Here is a 21735-nt window from a genome sequence, read left to right as displayed (position 1 = left end):
TCGCAGCCCCGAGAACGTGCCCACAGACATCTGAGACCCTCTCACTGGGGGCACAGAGAGGAGGGAGAGCCCAGCAGGAGCAGGTAACTGGGGAAGACCTCCCCATTTGAGGGGGCAACCCCGTCCCTTATGCGCCTAAGAGAGGAACACCCGTCAGCCTCCAGCCCGCACACCTGCTCCCGCTCCCTGGAGGGAGACCCTTCCCTCTGCCCCCTTCTAATGCCCACCGACCCTTCCAGATGCAGCTCACATGGCCCCCGGGAGCTGCCCCGTCCTGCCCCAGATGGAACTAGGTGCTCTCCGCGCTGGGCTCCCCCAGCACTTCAGCAAGTCGTCGGTCATTGGTGACATGACCAGGTCACTGGCTCCTGTCCCCTCCTTCTGATGCAGGCCCTGTGAACAGGGGAGGCAGGAAGGCCCCACTTTCAGGCCGGTGCCCCTGCAGGGTCGGCACCTGAGGGTGGCTGTCTTGCTGTCTCTCCCTTGTCCCAGCCCTCCTGTGAGGACGCTGGGGTGTCACATCTGTTCTTGAACAGGACACACATCTTTCAGCTAAGCTGCACATGGCAACCATGACTAATTTCCACTCAGCAAATATTTACTGGATACATGTGTGTCTCGGCATTGCCAGGGCCCTCCCTTCCTGTCTGGGTCACCATCTGCTGTGGATGGTGCTTGAGATGGAAGCTGTAAATCCATGGGTTCCCTCGGGCCTCTCTAATGCTTAGAGAAATAAAATATGTCAAAAATGAAATTGAAGCTATAAAGAAGAGCCAAGCAAAATGGGAAAACTCAATGACAGAGATGAGGAATGATCTAACAGCTGTGCAAAGCCGACTAGTTAATGCAGAGGAACGAATTAGTGATCTAGAAGACAGGGCAACAGAAAGCACCCATTCAGAAGAACTACAAGATAAGCAAATAAAAAATAATGATAATAGCATAAGGGACCTATGGGATAATATAAAGCGTCCCAATCTTCGCATAATAGGGGTCCCAGAAGGGGAAGAAGGATCAAAGGGAATTGAAAAGGTTTTTGAAGAAATCATGACTGAAAACTTCCCAAACTTAAAGAAGGAATCAGATATACAAGTACAGGAAGCTCAGAGGGTCCCAAACAGGAAGAACCCAAATAGACCCACACCAAGACTTATCATCATCAAGATGGCCAGAGTCAAGGATAAAGAAATGATTCTAAAGGCAGCAAGAGAAAAGCAAAGAGTGAACTACAAGGGAACCCCCATAAGGCTCTCAGCTGATTTCTCTACACAAACACTACAGGCCAGAAGGGAGTGGCAAGATATATTCAAAGCCCTGAATGAAAAAAAGATGCAGCCTAGGATACTTTATCCAGCAAGGCTATCCTTTAGGATAGAAGGAGAAATAAAGAGTTTCACAGACAAAAAAAAGCTGCAGGAGTTTAGCAACACTAAACCCATGCTAAAAGAAATATTGAAAGGGCTATTCTAAATAGAAAAGCAGCAGGATGCTACAGAAATGAGAAACGTACAACTGGAAAGGTGATAACTCATGAATTACAAATAAAGAAAACATGAAATTATAAAAGAAGACATACAAATCACTGAGAGTGGGAGAGGGAGGCAGGGAAATATAGAATTTTTTTCTTTCTTTTTTAAATTTTTTTAACAGTAGGATGGGTTTGAGATCATGTTATTATCAGTTTATTAAAAACGGGTATAGGTTAATAGATTTACAAAAAAGGGTAACCACAAGTCAAAAATTTACAAGGGAGTCACAAAAATTAAACTAAATCCATGATAATACAAAGGAAAATTACCAAACCACAAAAGGAAGAAGAAAGGAACAAAGAGGATATACCAATTCAACTGCAAAGATAAGTTCAAAATGGCAATAAACACACATCTATCATTAATTACTGTAAATGTTAATGGACTAAATGCTCCAGTCAAAAGACATAGAGTGGCAGAGTGGATAATAAAGCAAGAACCTTCAATATGCTGCATACAAGAGACCCACTTTAGGGAGAAGGACACATATAGATTGAGAGTGAAAGGATGGAAAAGGATATTCCATGCAAATGGAAAAGCCAAAAAAGCAGGTGTTGCAGTACTGATTTCAGACAAAATAGACTTTAAAACAAAGGCCATAAAGAAAGATAAAGAAGGACATTTTATAATGATTAAAGGAGTGATACAAGATGAAGATATTACACTCGTTAATATATAAGCACCCAATATAGGAGCACCTAAGTACATACAAGAATTACTAACAGAGATAAAGGGGGATATTGATGGGAATACAATCATAGTTGGAGATTTTAACACTGCATTAACATCACTAGACAGATCTTTCAGACAGAAAATAAACAAGGCAACAGAGAAATTAAATACTACAATAGAAAAACTAGATTTGGTGGATATTTTCAGAGCTTTACACCCCCCAAAAATAGAATATACATTCTTTTCAAGTGCACATGGAACATTTTCCAGGATCGATCACGTACTTGGACACAAAAGAAACCTCAACAAATTTAAGAAGATAGAAATTATCTCAAGCATCTTTACTGACCACAATGCCATGAAACTGGAAATCAACAACAGAGAAACAAAGGAGAAAAAAAGAAAAGCATGGAGATTAAACAATATGTTATTGAAAAAACAATGGATCAATGAGGAAATCAAAGCTGAAATTAATCCCACTCCTGGGCTTGTACCCAGAAGGAAATCTACTTCAGGATGACACCTGCACCCCAATGTTCATAGCAGCACTATTTACAATAGCCAAAACATGGAAACAACCTAAATGTCCATCAACAGGTGACTGGATAAAGAAGATGTGGTATATTTATACAATGGAATACTACTCAGCCATAAAAACCGACAACATAATGCCATTTGCAGCAACATGGATGCTCCTAGAGAATGTCATTCTAAGTGAAGTAAGCCAGAAAGAGAAAGAAAAATACCATATGAGATCGCTCATATGTGGAATCTAAAAAACAAAAACAAACAAACAAACAAAAACAAAGCATAAATACAGGACAGAAATAGACTCATGGACAGAGAATACAGACTTGTGGTTACCGGGGGGGGGGGGGGCGGGGTAGAGGGTGGGAAGGGATAGACTGGGATTTCAAAATTGTAGAACAGATAAACAAGATTACACTGTATAGCACAGGGAAATATACACAAAATGTTATGATAAATCACAGAGAAAAAAATGTGACAATGAGTGTGTATATGTCCATGTATGACTGAAAAATTGTACTGAACACTGGAATTTGACACAACACTGTAAAATGATTATGAATCAATAAAAATGTAAAAAAAAAACTCAGTCTCAAATAAAATCTTGTGTTGTTAAAAAAAAAAAAGCCTCGTGTATGTAAAAGCAATGATAGAACCTTAGCCATAAGGAGTCTAGAAATTGCAGTTTGGAAATATTCATCACTGCCATGTATGAAAGATTCCTGAATCAGGAATGTAATGTGTGTTGGATAGACTGGTTCCCATTGTTAATCTTGTCCTCAGAGATCTATTTTAAATTATTTTGACTCCTCTCTTTTTACATAATACAAGTCCCTCTCTGCCTTCTGTAATTACCCGATTTTACTGGCTCATAACACCCCCCCACTTCTTCCCTCCCATGTTAACCCTTTCACACCTGCATTCACACCTGTTCTTTTGTTCCAGTTCTGTGCTAGCTTCCATGGAAAAAATTCAGTCGAGCCCAGAACGTGTTTCTTTGTTAACATTGCTGTAAATTTTGGTTAGTACTCCATATTCAAATTAGTCTCTGAGAGAGCAAACTGGACAGGCTCTCAGACCTACCTCATCAGCACCCCGTGAGGAAATCTGGTCAGCGAGACTTTCCTAAATTATAAGAGCAGTGAGCACAGAGAGAGCCAGGGATAGATGTGAGTGATACCTGAATACGTGGAAACAATAAAAAAAAATGTAGATTTTTCTCCCAGGAAGTTTGCCTGTAATGAGTTAGAAAGAGATGGGTCAGGATTGAGGAAAATCATAAGATTTAGTAAGTTTTCGTTTTCTTTACTGGAAGAGATTCAGTCATATTTTTAGAATAAGAGAAAAGATTCAGGAGAGAGGGAGAAGTTGAAGACATAACATTGAATGGAAATAACTGACATAATATTGTGTCTGAAGGGGTTAAAAGGCAGGAGAAGAGCCAGGTTTGTGGGTCTCAAGCATGTTCAATCTTTTTCTGTCTATTAGCATACAATTAGGTATAAAGTGAATATTTTAAATTGAGAAGTGCCTTCTCAAGGAGATTATACCTCTGGTGTCCCAAGGCCTCTAACCCCTCTTTTTGCCTGGATAGTCAATGATTAGCTATACTTTATCTGGACCAGAGCTGTTTGGTAGACACCCTGTCCATATTTCTCAATCCTTCTCTTCTTTCGCCACCTGACTCCTTATTTATAGAATTTTATAAAAATATTTGAAAGGAAAATAAAGTCTGTTGAATGACGCTAATCAATTGTCATCATTCTTGTCCATCTCAGCTCAACAGGGGCTGAAGTGGTAAGGAGATCCCTCCAACCCTAACACTATAATGCCATCCCCCTTTCTCTTCTCCTGCATTGATTTCTCCTGCATTTATTCTCTGTGGAGAAGAATCCTTCTTTCTCACTAAGTTCAATATAATACAAGAAAGGAACATGGAACTCTGCAATACAGGAGGATGAGAGGGCTGTGGAGGACATAAAAAGAACATCTCCACTGGTCAGAGGTCAGACAGAGGGGTGGGGCTGGATGAGCCTATTCCAGACAGCCACAAAAGGCATGGGGGTAAGCTGAGAAGAAGCGTGATGGATTAAGGAACTCTGCTCAGGTTTCCTCACCAATAAGTACTAGAAACAACTAAACTTTCCCTCTTTCTTTCTTCCATAAGATTGTGACAATAAAATAAAGGTGTTGTGTGTGAGGTGCTTAGCACTGGATCTGATGAGTTGTATACACTAGATCAACTGCTCTTCAAAGTGTAGGGAGAGAAAGGAGCCAAGGACAAGGCCCAGGTTTCTGGAGTGATGCACTTACTGGAAATAAGAACCCAGAAACAGGTTAGAAGTGGAAGGAAATGAATGCAGCATCAGACCCACTGAGTAAGAGCCCCAGAGGAGTTGTCTAGTACAGTTGGATGCGGGGTCTGATGCTAAGTACAGGGTGTGTGGAGAAATAGACTTGGGCATTAGCAGTATGTGAATGATAATACAAACCATGGAGTAGATGTCATAGCGAAAGAATAAAAAAAATGAGATGAAAAGGGAGCTGTCCCCAAACCCCTGGAAGCACCAATATTTGAGGGGAAGATAGAAGCAGAGGACAAGGAACCAGAAAAAGAGCCTAAGGAGGATGGCAGTTGAGAAAGGGAGATCCAGGAAAGTGTAATATCGAAAAAAAGAAGCTACAGAAGAACGATTTTATGGAAAAAAAGAGGCGTCAATAGTGTCAAATGCAGGAGTAGTAGCTGGTCACTTTGTGACGTCCTAAGGAGTCCTGATGAAGTAAGGCCAACGGAATGAGTGTCGTGAAGCAAGTGTATAAGTGTGACTGTGAGGGGAAAGAGTAGGAAAAAGGGCAATAGTTGGGGACATAGGATTAAGCGTGACGTCAAGAAGGGAGAGTGTTAAGAACACTCAAGGGCTGCAGAAAAGGAGTGAACAAAGAGGGATCACTGGAAGGTACCAGAGAAAGAGGAAACATATTAGACAGCAATATTTCCCAGAAGCTCAGAGGAGCGCAGATGAAGGTACTGATATTACATTGAAGAACAGCATCTTCTGTGGGACAAGAGAAATTTGGGATGGACATAAATCAATACAGGACAATCAAACGTATTTGCTAGAGACTTGAAGGCATCCCTTTCTGCCTTCTAAATTTCTCTAGAAATGGGGGATCTTATCATTTGCCAGAGTGATAGGGTGGTGAAGATTTGGAAGCATGTGAGAGTGCACTAGCAGAGTCATGAAAATTTGGGCTCTGGAGCCGAACTACCTGGATTTAATCCTGGTTCTGATACTTCCCAGCTGTATGCCTTTGTTTTCTAATCTGTGAAATGGGGATAATGATGCCCATCTCAAACAGTTTTTATCAGTATCAATTGAGTTAAAACATGCAAAATGCTTAGAACAGTGCATCATACGTAGCAAGCACTCAATAAGCAGTAGCTATTGTTAATTTATATTATCTTTAAATAGCTGTCATCCAAATGACTGATTGATGGGTGCTGTTAAAGGTTGGCTGAGGCTAAATATTGTAAATTTATAATGGCTCTGTCTGGGAGGTTGGTGATTCTTTCAAGCATCTCGAGTGTTGTGTAGAGGTGGAGAACAGTTGGATCAGTCCTTAAGTAGGTGAAACCAAGTGACAGTGGAACAAAGACATTTAGGAGACTGACCTGAGTTTTGATGAGATGATCCATGGCTTTAGCAGGGTAGTGAAAGAAGTGTGGTGGATATGGGGATCAGGCACTCGATAGGACTCCTGTACTGCAGAAGTGGAAAGCTAACCCCACATTTCCCAGGCCCCCTGGAAGCTGGGGTTCCACATGTGATTCATGTTTGATTGTCAGAGATAGGCTTGGAGGATAGGATTGAGACAGAAGCCGTATCTTTGTTTTTCTGCTGTTTCTGTGTTAAGACTAGTCATGTAATCAATGGATATTCTGCAGCAACATAGGCGCCTGTGTGTGGTCACTATACTCACAGGTGTTAGGAGACAATGTTTTTGACACTGATTTTCTGATAAGGATATCTGAATGCTGTGGAATGACTCTGCAACCAACCGTGCTGGTGGTGGCTTCTCAACCTCAGGATCACAGAAGAAGATTTCTGTTATTTGCAGCCAAGCATCCTAATTCATTCACACAGGGATGCTACTGCCTTTGGAGAATTTCACTGGAGAAAATGCCTGAGCCTGTCTTTGTTTGGAGGTGACCAAGAAGTAGATAACTGACTGTAAGGAGGAGGTACAGTGTGTGATATAGCCAGATATATCCTCAAACGATTGAACGTTGGGCATTTTGGTGGAGATATAATAACCTAGATACAACAGGGAGAAGCAAAGAGGGCTTGACTTCTCCATTCTAACATCTTTGAATGTGATAAAATGATGACCTTCTTCTTGAGACTTTCAGGAGACTCAGGCTCTCCATGGAGACAATGCAGACCTTTATTTATATTAGAAATCATTTTACTCCTGTGAATTAGATCTTTTTTCCTTGTATTACATTTCCTATTTGATTAGAACTGATGTAATATGGTTTGTTAATTTTTATATTTTCACCTAAAATTTAGAATGCTTAATTGAATTCTCCTATATAAATCTTATATATTATAATTATATTAATATTTATTATTAAGTTGTGATTAATATAAATTGTTAAATTAATAAGTCAATTGTAATCTCTAAGACAATCACTTAGAAAATAACTCAAAAATAGATAGTAAAAGAAATGAGAAGGTAGTTTAAATGATACCATAGAAAATAACTATTTAAGATTAAAAAAGGGTAACAATGAAGGAATAGAGAGACAAAGAAGGCATGAGTGAAATCTACAATAAGCAGAAAAATGGCAGATGCAAAGTTTTCCTTATCAATAAGTATAAAAGGATTACAAACTCCAATCAAAAAGTAGAGTTGGCAGAATAAATAAAATAAAATAAAAAACACGATCCACCTATGTGCTTTCTGCAGGAAACACATTTTAGTTAGAGACAAATAGGCTGGCAGTAAAAGGCTGGAAAAAGGTATGCCATACAACCACATCCCCAAAAAAGCTTGTGTGACTATACTAATATCAGACAAAATATACTTCAAGATAAAATGTTACTAAAGACAAATAAGTATATTTTATTGTGATAAAAGGGTCAGTCCACAAAGAAGCTATAAAAACTATAAACATATACACACCTAAAAAGAGATCCCAAAAGTAGATGATGCAGTAACTGACACGATGAAAAGAAAAAACAGACATTTCAACTGTAACAGCCGCAAACAACAATATTCCAGTTTCAATGATGGATGGAACATTGAGACACTTCAACAGGATGTAGAATACAATAGAGCACTATGAGGTAACTAGCCAGTGGACATGTATTGAACACTCCACACTCCTTCTATTGAACTGTTCACTATGGAGCGGATTGCACACCCTTCTCAAATGTATATGGAATATTCTCCCAAGTAGACTGTATATTAGGCCATAAGCAAGCATTAAGAAACTTTAAAAGATTGAAATCATACCGATGATATCCTCTAACTCCAATGGACTAAAAGTAGCAATCAGTAATAACAGGAAATTTCACAAGCTCACAAATATGTGGAAATTAAACAACACATTCATCAACCAAAGGGTAAAAGGAGAAAAAAAGGGCGGGAAAAATCACAAAGAAGTAGAAAAGTCTTTGAGATGAAAAAAAATTGTAAACAATGTTCTGAAATTATTTGATATATCAAAAAGCAGTATTTGAGGAAACGTGTAAGTATAAAAGTCTATGTTAAAAAAGAAGGTCTCAGATCAATAACCTAATATTCTAACACAAAAAAGTATAAACAGAAGAACACACTAAGCCTAAAGGAAGCAGAGGCGAGGAAATAATAAAGCTTAAATATGCCATCATATGGGTAGATACACCACATTTTATTTATTCACTCGTCAGGTGATGAATGTTCATGTTATTTCCACTTTTTGACTATCAGGAGTAATGCTGAGTTTTTCTGTGAGCATGTTTTTATTTTTCCTGGATATTTTTCCAAGGAGTGAAATACCTGGGCCTTATGGTCGCTGTACGGTTAGCAGGTTGAGGAATTGCCAAACTGTTTTCTGAAGTGGTTGCACATCAGTGTATGAGTGTTCCAATTTCTCCACATTCTTGCCAACATCTGCTACTGCTCAGCTTTTTGATTCTAATCATCCTTGTAAGTATGAAATGGTATCTCAATGTGGATTTGGTTTTCATTTCCCTAATGACTAGTGATGTGGTCACTCCTTCCATTAGTTTATTGGACATTTGTATAGTCACTTTGAAAAAAATGTCTATTCAAATATTTTTGCCATTTTTTTAAATTCAGTTATTTATCTTCTGTTGCTGAGTAATAAGTGTTCTTCATAGAATCTGGATACTAGACTCTTATCAGATATGTAATTTGCAAATCTTTTGTCCTATTCTCTGAGTTGTTGTCTAAATCTTTTCATGCTGCTACAACAAAAATATCATAGACAGGGCAGCTTAAACAACAAACATTCATTTATCACAGCTCTGGAGGCCAGGATGTCCACGAGCAAGGCACCAGCAGACTTGCTGTCCGATAAACCAGACCTGACTCCTGATTTGTAGATGGCAGTCTTCTCTCTGTGTCGGGAATGGTGGAAGGAATCAGAGAGCTCTCTGGGGGTATCTTCTTTTAATGCCTTAAGGCAGAGAGAAAACTTGCAAAAATGAGACTAGATGATGCGTTTTAAAGCTTCTAGTCAGAAGTGGCACATGTTACTTCTGCTCACATTCTATTGATCAAAACAAATCACGTGGACAAGCCCAATGTGAGCACGGCTGACACATGCCAAATCAATGGTGAGTTTCTCCATGAACATGGGAGGTCTTTTCCTTTGTTTAGGTCCTCTTCAACTCCTTCCACAATATTTTTCAGTTTTCAATGCAATAGTATTGCATTTCTCTTGTTGAATTTTTCCCAAATACGTGATTCTTTTTATACTGTTAAAATGAAATTATTTTCTTAACTAACTTTTGAAATGTCCAATGGTGGGGAATACAAATATAACTGATTTTTGTAAATGCATCTTGTACCCTGCAAACTTGCTGAATTGATTTATTAGGTATAATAATATTTTGAGGATTCCTTTAGATTTTCTATATCCAAGATCATGTCATCTTCAAATACAGATAGTTTTCATTCTTCCCCACAGCCAAGTGATTTCCATAACTAAACAGTTCTCACCCTAGGAGTGCTCCCATGAGTACTTTGAAGTCAAGGGGGAGGAAGGATGTGTGGCTTGCTCACCATCGCTCTAAAGGTGACCAGTGAATGAGAAGCTCAAATTATTATTCAATATAGTTTCTGACCACAGGATGCATGAACCACATTTTGAGATGATTTCTCCCTTACTAGGTAGAATGGCAGGGAAATAAACCCAGTGCTGAATATTCTCTTGTCTGAGATGCTGCAGACCAGTTTTGGAGAAACACAGACTAGACTCCAGATGACTTGCTTGAAACCACACAGTGGGATGGGAGACGGGCTGTGATTCCAGAAAGGCTGTGTCTTGATCTTGCCGGTGCTCCCTGGGTTAGGAAGGTGGCGCTGTTCCCCCCGGGGCACGGGAGGTGAGAGTCTCAGATAATGTGGGCCATCCAGTCTGGGGAGAAGAAGCCAAGGCCTGACCCTCAGCCAAGCATGTGGACTCAGGCAGCTGAGGCCATGACGAGGAGAAGGTGTAGATCTCTATCTCTTCCCCTCTGTGACAGCAGCAACAGGGCCGACGGAGATGAAAAGGAAACACTCGGTTGTGATGCACTTTCTGTGGGGGTCTGGCTTTGCCTTGAGTGTCCGGAGCACCAGTGACGCTGAGAAGGCCAGACAGATGCAAGCAATAGGTAAATGTCAGTGTCTGTTTTGGAACTTGGGGAGCTGACACTGCCCACAAAAAAAGCTTTGTTCTTTGCCCAGAGCTTCTTACATAGGCAACTAAGAGTTCAAGTTTGTGGAAAATCAGAAAGGAAATTTGACTCATTAAATGGAATAGAGACAGAGGGCAGCCACCAAATCGAGGTGGGGAAGCACAGCCTTTTTGTAAAGCGTGACCTCTGTGCCTGCGTAGGCTGGCACTGGTGAGCAGGGCTGCCTGGGGCAGGCTGTTTATTGAATGCGTACTGTATGTACTGGGGATAAGAAGAAAGAGCTTTCTCTAGACCGGCAGGGCTGCCTCCCCAGAACTTACATGCTGGCCAGTGGTCAACTAGAAACTGTTTAGCTCCACCCTGAGTGTGGCAAGTTAGGGCTCAAGCTTTTCTTCTCTTGCGGCTACCTCCGTCAATGTTTCCTCTGCAGCTGACCAGGCCAGCACGCAGCCTGCAATGGGGCTCTGCTCGGAAGGCCCCCACCGCTGCTGGGCCTCTTGGCACCTGGGATTCATCAGTCTCCTTCTCAGTGAGTGGCATGGGCTCCTGGGAAGGGAGGGATGTCGAATAGAGCCAGCAAAGCTGAGCCCTGCCCACGGGGAGGGCTGTTAAGGTTTCGATGTCGTTGGTGACAAAAAGGGAAACAACTCTGTTATCATTTTTCTAATGCAATGCATTTGGTTTAGAGCCGAAGGGTAAAATGTAAAAATAAAACGGCCTTCTGGTTATGGCAAGGCTGGGAACCCTGAGCTGAGACGGCGTTGGCTGCCTTAGGGAAACATTTCCAAGGAGGTGAGGCTGCTTCTGCTGTAAGAACAGGGAAGCCACGAGAGCCTGGAGCTGCCTGGGGAGAGGGATGGAGACAGAGAAGCTGGCTCCTGGGGACAGAGGGTGTCCGAATAAGCACAGCCTAGCCTGCCCTACACACTGCCTGGAAGGAGCGGGGAAGGGAGCAGCTTTCATACTTGATTATGGGTCTAGATTGCTGTGTAACCTGTCACCCCAAAACTTAGTGCCTTAAACACCACCAGGTATAGGCTCACAGACTTTGTAGGTCAGGGCCCAGGGGTGCTTCAGCTGGGTCCTCTGGCTCAGGGTCTGGCAGGCTGAAATCAAGGTCTTGGCTGGGGCTGCAGTCAGCTCCAGGCTCAACTGGACAGGATCTATTTCTAAGCTCACTCATGCCATCGCTGATGGGAGGCAGTTCCTGTGGCTGTTGGACTGAGGGCTCCAGTTCCTCCCTGGATGTTGGCTGGAGGCTGCCCTTGGTTCCTTGTCATGTGGGCCTCTTCATAGGGAAGCTAACAACATGGCAGCTGGATCCCTCAGAGTGAGCAAGAGAGAGTGAAGGAGAGAGAGAGAATGGGAGCAAGAGGGAAGTTAGAGTCTTGTATAACCCAGTGTCACTGAGTGACATGCATCACGTCTGCTGTGTTCCCTTCCTGGGAGCAAGTCACTAAGTGCGGCCCACACTCAAGGTCGGGTGTTTGACGAGGGTTTGAACAGAGGAGAGAGTAATCTTTGGAACCACTTTAGAAGCTTTTCCTACAGTTATGCACATAATATGAGCCTAAAACTGTGATTCTGATCCACAATCTCATTTAATTCATGCTAAAATTATCAGGCAGGTAAAGAAACTGCAGATTAGCTTGTTTAAGGTCCTGTTCAAGGTTACATTCTTCTAGAACCAGAACTTGATTCCAGAAATTGCTTCAAATTCATTTTACTGGTCTGTCTTCCTAGACTCCAGGGATTATATTATATGGATTTCATTAAAACAGGTTTCTGTGGTTCTCTCCTTTACTTTCAATGAAAAAACACATTTTCTGTTTCCAATGCTCTAGGCATGTGCAACCCGGGGGCCAATAGTTCTGGGGCACATGGTTCTGGAAGTAAGGATTCTGGAAATCACGTTTATCTGCATAAGATCCAAGGAGATTCTGTGTTGTTTCATGCGATCAAGGGACCAGAAATAGATCCAGGAGCCAAGATGGAGAACGTCTCATGGGGCTTTGGCCATCAGTTAAACCAGACAATCATGCTGAGCATCTGTGCTGGGTCAACCGCTCCAGTCTGGGTCAACCTCCAGGACAAGTACCAGAAGAGGGTCCGTGTGCCCAACATGACATCCCTGAGGATTGAGAACCTATCCATTGAGGACAGTGGGCTCTACCGGGTTCGAGTCACCTTGACTGAAGGAATAGAATTTTCCCAGGATTTCTACCTCACTGTCTATGGTATGTGAACCCACCCCCTACCTCATCCCATGGCTTACCTCCTTCTTTTGTCCTAGGAGTGCCACATAGGCCCCACTTTGAAGGATTTCACTTAGACCCCAACCTTCAGACTCTTTTCTTCCCTAATTATAAGGTAAGTGTTAACTGTGAAATGTGAACAGAGTTGAGATTCACATCAGGGAGGAAAATCACTTCAGTATTCTGAGGGAGGAACATGGAAATTTGGGGAAAATGAGAATTTTTCTACTGACATCAATTGTTCTTTCTATAGCTAAGGTTACTTAATTTCTGTATTGTTTCTTATTACTACTATAACAAATTACCACAGACTTAGGGCCTTAAAACAACTCAAATGTATTCTCTTACCATTCTGTAGGTCATAAGCCAGACATGTTTCCCAATGGGCCAAATCAAGGCATTGGCAGGGCTGTCTGCCTTCCTGGTGACTCCAGGGGAGAATCCATTTCTTGCCTTTTCCACCTTCAAGTAGCTCCCTATTGTCCTTGGCTGACATCCTCCTGCCTCCATCTTCAAATCATCAGGGACACTGGCATATTTTTGAGGTGTATATGCCTGCCTTTGGTATCGGGGTATGCCGACAACATTAAATAATTTTGGTGGTATTTCTTTTCTTCTACTTTTTTAAAATGTTTATGAAGATGTAATGTTAATTTTTCTTTAGCTGTTTGGTTGAATTCACCTGTGCTGGTATCTGATCCTGGACTGTTCTTTGTTAGAAGGCTTCTGATTGCTGATTCAATCTCTTATTTGTTGTTGGTCTGTTCAAGTTCCCATTTCTTCTTAATTCAGCATTGGTAGGTTGCAGGTTCTTAGGAACTTATCCATTTCTCCTAGGTTATCCAGTTTGATAGTATGTACTTGTTCATAACTGTCTCTTCTGTTCTCTTTTGTTTCTACAGCACCAATTATATTGTCTCCTCTTCCTTTTCTGATTTTCTTTGAGTCTTCTTTCCTTATATCTTAGTCTTAACTATCAAGGGTTTGTCAAATTTGTTTATCTTCTCAAAAAACCAACCTTTAATTTCACTGGATTTCTTTGTTGTATTGCTAGTCTCTGTTTCATTTATTTCTGCTCTAGTCATTATTTCCTTCCTTTGGCTTAGTTTTTTCTTCTTTTCCTAGTTCCGTGAGGTGGAAAGCTAGGTTGTTTATTTGATGTCTTTCTCCGTTTTTAATGTAAGTCTTTACCACTATAACCTTCCTTCTTAGTATTGCTTTTGCTGCTTTTCCTTAAGTTTTATGGTTTTTTTCTTTTCTTTTGACTCATGATGTTTTCTAATTTCCCTTTTGGTTTATTTTTTGACCCAATGTTTGTTCAAGACTGTGTTGCTTAATTTCCATGTATTTATAAATTTTCCTGCTTTCTTTCACTTATTGATTTTTAGGTTAATTCCAGTGTGGTTGGAAAAGATACTTGGTATAGTTTTAGTCTTCTTAAATTTGTTAAGATTTGTTCTGTGGCCTAACATACAGTGATATAGCGTGTATTCTGTGTACATTTGAAAATAGTCTGTGTTCTGCTGCTGTTGGATGTAATTTTCTGTGTATGTTTGTTAGATCTAGTTGGTCCATAGCATTAATCAGCTCTTGCTGTTTCCATCTCGATTTTCTGTCTGGATATTTTATCCGTTATTGAAAGCAGCATACTGAAGTCTACTATCATTGTATTTCTATTTCTCCCTTCAGATCTGTTAATGCTTCTTTGTATATTTAGGTGCTCTGATGTTGGGTGCATAAATATTTATAATTATTATATCTTCCTGTTGAACTGACCATTTTATCGTTATGTAATGACTTTTTTTCTTTCATGACAGTTTTTGATTTAAAGTCTACTTTGTCGGATATAAATATACTCTTCCCTGCTCTCTCTGTTTTCAAGCCCACACTTTTAGGCTCTGTGTGCCCTTAAATCTAAAGTAAATCACTTTTAGACAGCATATATTTGAATCTTGTTATTTATCCTATTAGCCACTATATGTCTTTTGACTGGGGAGTTTAATCTATTTACATTTAAAGTAATTATTGATTCGTAAGGACATATGATTGTCATTTTGTTAACTGTTTTCTGTCTGTAGTTATTTCATTTCTTCTTCCCCCTCTTGCCATCTTCCAATGTGAAATGGTGATTTTTTTAATTGACATGCTTTGATTCATTTCCCTTTTTCTTTTGTGTGTCTTTTTTTAGATGTATTCTTTTCCCATGAGGCTACATAAAACATCTTACAATTATAACACTCCATTTTAAGCAAACAATTTCATTCACAAAAAACCCTACATTTTAATTTCTACTCCACACACACATTTTGTGTTATTAATGTCACAATTACATCTTTTATACTGTGCACTTATCGACAGAGGTTTCTGTTATAGTTATTCCTAAATCTTTAGTCTTTTAACTTTTATACTAGGATTAAAAGTGATTTATACATTATGATTACAGTATATTTTTATATGCTTTCTTCTATGTTTAGCATCCTTTCATTTCAACCTAAGAATCCTCATTAGCACTTCTTATGAGGCAGGTTTACTGATGACAGAGTTCCTTAGTTTTTGCTTGTCATGGATTGTCTTTTCTCCCTTCATTTTTAAAGGACATTCTTGCCAGGTAGATTATTCTTGGTTACTGGGGGCGTTCGGGCAGGCGGGTTCCCAGCACTTTGAGTGTATCATCCCACTCTCTCCTGGCCTGCAAGATTTCTGCTGAGAAACTGATGATAGTCTTATGGGGATTCCCTTGTGTGTGATGAGTAGTTTTCTCTTGCTGTTTTCAAAATTCCCTCTTTGTCTTTGAGTTTTGAATATTTAATTATAACGTGTCTTGGTTTAGACTTCTTTAGGTTCTACCTATTTGAATATGGATGTCCATTTACCTCCAGATTTCCCCAGACCTGGGAAATGTTCAGCCTTTATTCCATTATATAAGATTTCTGCTTTTCTCCATATTCTCTTCCTGGAACTCCCATAATGTGTATATTGATTTTCCTCATGGTGTCCCACAGACTTGCTTCACTATTTTTCCTTTTTTCACAACTGACTAGGTAATATTAAATGACCTGTTTTAAGCTTGCTGATTCTTCTTTCTGCTTCATCAGGTTCACTGTTAAGGCCCTTTACTGAAGTTTTCAGTGCTATAATTGCATTCTTCAGCTTCAAAATTTCGGTTTTGTTCTTTTTTTATGCTTTCTATTTTCATACTGAAAATGTTTCTTTGTTTATGTATTGTTTTCCAAATTTTATTTAGTTCCCTATGTTCTCTTGTAGCTCAGTGAACTTCTTTAAGCTTTGTTAGACAGTTTGTAGATCTCTGTTTCTTTGGAGTTGGTTATAGGAGCTCTGTATGTTCCTTTGGTAGTGTCACATTTCTGTGATTCTTTGTAATCCTTGTAGCCTTGCACTGGTGTCTGTGCATTTGAATAAACAATCACTTTTTCCTGTTTTTAAGGACTTGTTTTGCAAGAAAGACTTTCACCAGAAAGCTCAACAAGAGATTCTGGGGCACCAGCTGCAGAAACATGTGAGATGCTGGCTACAGGAGCATGTGGGATGCTGGCTATAGGGTTGCTTTGGTTACCATTTGCAGAGATGCTCAGGACATGGTCTGCAGGAGCATATGTGCCAGTTGCTGTGAGCCCCTGTCACATCTCTTTGTTCTTATCTGCTCACAAACATTCACCCATGCTGATTTCCTCAGAATCTGGGTGCACCAAGACAAAAGCAGGCCTCCCAGGCAGTTTTCCAAAAGCATGGAGAAGGTGGACTCTCACTTTACTCCCTCTTTCCCCTGTGGAAGAAGTCACGGGCCAAGGGTATCTCTATCAGCACTGAGTCATGCTAGCATGGGGTAAAAGTGATGTAGTAAAGTGAAACTATAATTCTTACCTTTTCATTGTGGCTGACCTAGGATTTTGTGGTCTACTAGGGTGCTTTAACCTTAAACTGCACTGCAGAATCCTCATAAAGGCCTTCTTGGCTGTGGATAGTTGCTAAACTCTCGTATCCTGCCATCTTGCTGGTGTCACTGCCTTCTTGCGCTTTTAAGGACACTTATTAATTACATTTTGCTGATCCAGATAATGCAGAATAATCTCCATACTTCAGGTCAACTGATTAACAACCTTAATTGTATCTGCTACCTTAATTGCCCTCTCAATGTAACCTAACAGATTCACAGGCTCTAAGGATTAATACATGAACATCTTTGAGAGGACATTATTCTGCCTACCACAGTTTGGAAATACAAGTGTAGTTAGTCCTCTCTGCCTCCTGTCCTCTGACTCAGAACCAAGCCACTGCTGGCCTCACTCAGAAAAGAAGCCATCAATCCAGCTCTACATAGGTATAGGAGAAGGTTTACCCTGCAACACTTATTAAGACACCCATTTAGTGAACTCTTTCTTTCTGTAAAGTTCCTCTCTGCACAGGAAAAAGTCCTCCTATGGAGAAAATGCCTTCTAGGTTTCCATGTGGTTTTTAGACTTGTATATCCTTTGATTCTCTTTCTGTCTATACCACAAGTTCATGTTCTAACCACACTCAGAATTGCCATTCCTAGATGCTACCATTGTATCTCCCACAAATGTCTATACTTTTAGAAGCACTGGGCTTTGCTCTGGCCAGGGCTCCAATGCAATAATAAATGTTAAACTGTGACATGCAATGTTCTCCACATATGTGAAGTTCCATTCTTTTGTTGCCTCCTACCCTAGAGCCTGTTCCCTGTCCTGAGATTCTGGTTGGGTCGCTATACATCACACCAGACTGTTGCAATATCACACTGGAGTGCAGGGTTATAGGGGCCAAAAAGGACCTGAATGTGACCTGGGAGAGCAAGGGACTCCCCAAAGAACTGAATCACAGAGGGACATTGGGACCAGCCTCCAACTCCTGGACCCTGGCTGTGAGCCTTCCCCTGAACCAGTCCAACGTCAGCCTCATGTGTGTGGTCAACAACCAAGTGGACAAGAAAACTGCCTCCAAAAACCTTGCGGAATTCTGTGCCCATGGTGAGTGCAACCTGCCGTAGGGGAGGGGCACTCTGAGAGCTCAGAAAGCACTGTGGTCTGAGGGTTCAGGGCTTCTCTCCTCACCTCTCTATTAGCATTACCTTCCACCCAGACACTCCATACAGGACACTGGGATGTACGTCCAACTTATTGTTGCTTTCGAATGTCTCTCACATCCATATTCCCCTCTAAACCCTTTGCCCCTGCTGGTCCATCTAGCAGCCTTCTAATACCTCTCCCCAACCCCATCCATCATCCACTTTGCATTCAGCATTGTCTTTAGGAAAGTAAAACAAATTGAGTCATTTGTCCTTGCCCTTCCTTCAAGTCTGACTTCCACAACTCCCTGCAGAATTTTGGGCTCAGAAACTCCTCTGCCCACATATCTAGCCTCTTTACACATTTAACACTGAAATGCTTGCTTGTGGTTCCCAGGATGCATCCTGCTATTGCAAGCTTTTAGCTTCCAGACATGCTATTTCCTCTACCATGAGCCCTCCATACCCTGTGCCTTTGACTTCCTGTCTTATTCTTTATGAAGCCTTCTCAGTCACTGCCAGATTCATGGGCATGTGAACATGTACTTACATATGGCCCTGCCCTAAGAAGTTTAGAATATGCTGTTGCTGTCTTGAAATTTTAATAAAGTTTTAACAAGGGGTCTGCCTTTCATTTTGCACAGGGCTCTGCAATGATGTAGCCATCCTGCCCTCAGGCATCACTTCCTTTAAGCTATTTGTGGCCACTTTACACTGAATGGTAATGATTTGTTGTCTCCGTAGGCAAGAACACCTCAAGAGAGGGGCCACAGTTTGTTCGCCTTTGAATCCCTGCATACAGCCTCTCATAAGATGCTGGAGGGTAATCACGTGTCAGCATCACTTAAAACATTTGTTACTTGGCCTCCTCTCTAGCCCCAGACTAAACCGTCAGATACATTTCAGTGCATAGCATGACTCAGAGCCCCCTCCGACCCTCCTTGTCTATGGCTCCTCCCTGCCCTGTCCTCCTGCCTGCAGCAGCTGGGTGCTGGCCACTCCCAGGGGCTGGCTTTAGGCACAACCATTTCCGAAACATGGTGTCCCCTCTTCTGGGAAGAGGCACCCTGAGTATCTGGTGTTGACTGAAAAAAAATGCACAACTGAAAAGCTGAGAATTATGTTTCATTTGGGGGTCTTATCGAGGACTTAAGCCTGAGATACAGCCTCTCAGATAACTCTGAGGAATTGTTCCAAAGAGGTAAGAGAGAAGCCAGGATATATAATAGGTTTTGCAAAAAAACAAAAACAAATCTAGCAATTGGGGCATCAAAAGTTTACTGCTAATTAAAGAAAGCCAGGTATCTCAAGTTAATTAATTTAGTGCTTTTCTATGTATGGGAAGATGCAAGAGTCTCGACTTAATGAAATTATTCCTTTGACATCCATCTAAGGCCAGTATCCTGTTTTCCTCCATCCTGAATCCCCTCAGGGTGTGCCTTTAGGGATGCCTGCAGAGGGTGATGGCACACCATCCTTTGTTTACCAAAACAGCAGGTGACATTTTTTGTCCACACTGGTAAATCTTACTCATCCCTCAAGATCAGTTTTTGCATCACCTCCTCTGGGAGGTGTACACGTGTACACCTGAATACACGTGTACAAGGCGTAAACTTCTATTGCACTGCAATTCCTCCAGTTGAATAAATAAAACTGCCCTGCTCCTCCCCCTTCAGCTTCTGAACCAGGACCCTTCAGACTCCTCCCCCTGCTCTCCCTCTCTCTCCCCAGGGCAATGGGTATCTCAAGTTCTACCTTTCTTAACCTTTCTTCACTCTCTGTGTGAGGGAAACAGGTTCACATGGACAGGCTAACACCCTGCGAGGCATCATAGGGGCCATCACAGCTGTGCTGTTGATCCTCGGAAGTGGACTGTACCTTTGGAAGACACGTGGGAAGAAGAAGAAGAAGAAGAAGATGGAGACTGGAAGAGGCAGGTCGTACTTCTCCTTCCTGGCCCAGACACCTCTCTTACCTCTCTGGATCCTTGGCTCCCTTGCTTCTGCATTTTGTTGACTGGGAATGTCCCTACAGAGGAGGTAGTGGGTGTGGCCATGCTGAGTCCGCAGTGGTGAGGGAGGGTGCAGGTTTCCAAAGCCCAGATTCAAGCTCCACTCTGTGTATGACTCAGGTGCAGGATCACAAGAAGACCAAGACGATGCTGATGACAGCATCCAGTATGTAGAGCTGAGCCAGCAGGAATCTCGGGAGAGTACTAACCAGGTGAGAGCGGGGCTCCGTGCTCTCCCAGGCCCCTCACTGCCCACACCTGGGTTTGTCAAACCCAGTCACTGCTGTTTCTGTCCCTGCTGCCTCTTCAATTCTTTCTGGACAAGCAACAGTATTAACTAAGAAAATTGACATCTGGGACCGATGCAGTGCTGAGCGCTTAGGGGGAATTCATGAGCATTGCATGTCAGAAGCACTGGTTCTATGCTGGCCCTTCTGGGTCCCTCTGTCCTTCAGCTGTTTCAGGAACCCTTTGTCTTGCATTCCCAGGGTATCAGCGAGCAACATCTGAGAGAAAAGGGGCCTCTCACTATCTACAGTGAACTCTGTAAGCCAGGTCATGCCATGAAGATAATTTAGTTGGAGGAAGCAGAAGAATCGGCACCCCTGGAACACCTCCAACCTGAGTCCGACCCTTGCAGACACCTGCCTCTCCCAGCTCCGGTCTAGTTCCAGCCGCCTTTTGGTCCGCTTCGCTCTGACCCTCATGGCCACAGCTAGCTGGGCACATGTCATCACTTCCTCTGACACCCCCTCAAGCTGCCCTCCCTCCCAGGATCCTCGCACCTGCAGCATGAGTGCTCTTTCTCCATCACTGACTCTTCTCCTGACCCTCCTCCTCCTGATGCTTCACAAAGCAGCCTCCCCGACTGTGTACAGGCTAATCCCCTCAGCCTCTGCTGTGTCGCTGGTGTGTCTTCCTGAGAACACGAGCCCAGGAGTGGGGACCGTGTAGAGGTGCTGCCCATGCCACAGAGGAGGGGGTTAGGGCCTGGGTCTGGACGCTGAGTCTGGGGTCATGGAGGAAGCATGGGTAGGTGGGAGTCTTGTGTAAGGCAAAGGGTGTGTGTGTCAGGCAATGTGTGTGTGTTTGTTCCGGAAAGAATGTCTAGTGCACATTCTACACGGGCAGCACGCCCTCCCCCGCCACGTCCCCCTCTGACAGCTCCTCGGCCCCCCGGGGGCCCAGGGCGCCGTGTCTATGGGAGTATGAGGTGAGCGCCCCTCTGCTCTCCGTCCCCACGGGCCCGGAGCGTCACGTGTGGGCCGTCCCTCCACAGCTGACACCCCGCACCCTGTCCTGTGTGGCTGCCCCACCTCGTCAGGCCCCAGGCACAGTCTGTCACGCGTCGGGTCCAAACACACAGGCCCGTGTCCGCCACCTCGCTTTGCAGTGCAGACACAGCTCATGCGTGTTTTATACTCAAATTCAGTTATTTGCTCTCAGCAGCAATAAAGTACCAAGAGAGATGTAGCAACTTAAATTGTGCAGCATTTCTGCTGTGTAGAATCTACTCTCTTCCCAAACTGAAGGCCTCGGAGTGGGCTTGAGATGGAAGCTGTAAATCCATGGGTTCCCTCGGGCCCCTCGGCCCGTCCCTCTGCTCCCACCCGCTTCCCTGGTGCTGGTGCTGTGCGGGACCTGTGTGATAGCCGGCTCTTCGGGGGGAAAAGGCCCTGGGCTCCAGCACCTGTCAGTTCCTGTGGCGCAGACACCGCCGCTGTGGCTCATTTCAAACCCCCAGCGTGATGACACTGAGCACAGACGTGGCGAAAGATGCCTC

The 21735-nt window shown here is 42.6% G+C and overlaps 1 protein-coding gene across 1 annotated transcript; it reads left to right on the top strand.

Annotated features, from left to right (window-relative positions):
* Positions 1–10509: 10509 nt before the first annotated feature.
* LOC140688162 (SLAM family member 8-like) lies at positions 10510–21421 on the top strand. Its single transcript, XM_072946915.1, has 7 exons — positions 10510–10618; positions 11073–11171; positions 12487–12879; positions 17607–17903; positions 19737–19874; positions 20073–20164; positions 20441–21421. Exons 1-7 carry the CDS (start codon positions 10510–10512, stop codon positions 20528–20530), a joined length of 1218 nt encoding a protein of 405 aa, XP_072803016.1. The 3' UTR covers positions 20531–21421.
* The last annotated feature ends 314 nt before the right edge of the window (positions 21422–21735 follow it).

This window comes from Vicugna pacos, chromosome 21 (assembly GCF_048564905.1).
Source record: "Vicugna pacos chromosome 21, VicPac4, whole genome shotgun sequence".
Classification (NCBI taxonomy): domain Eukaryota; kingdom Metazoa; phylum Chordata; class Mammalia; order Artiodactyla; family Camelidae; genus Vicugna; species Vicugna pacos.
The sequence above is the reverse complement of the archived record's forward strand: the minus strand, read 5'-3'. Positions and strand labels throughout refer to the sequence as shown.

What these genes read in the sequence shown, in the direction of transcription:
- LOC140688162 (XM_072946915.1), top strand. Translation starts at nt 10,510, where the DNA reads ATGAAAAGGAAACACTCGGTTGTGATGCACTTTCTGTGGGGGTCTGGC. An exon ending in CAGACAGATGCAAGCAATAG is followed by an intron (nt 10,619 to 11,072) that starts GTAAATGTCAGT and finishes TTTCCTCTGCAG; the next exon opens with CTGACCAGGCCAGCACGCAG. An exon ending in TGCGGAATTCTGTGCCCATG is followed by an intron (nt 17,904 to 19,736) that starts GTGAGTGCAACC and finishes TGAGGGAAACAG; the next exon opens with GTTCACATGGACAGGCTAAC.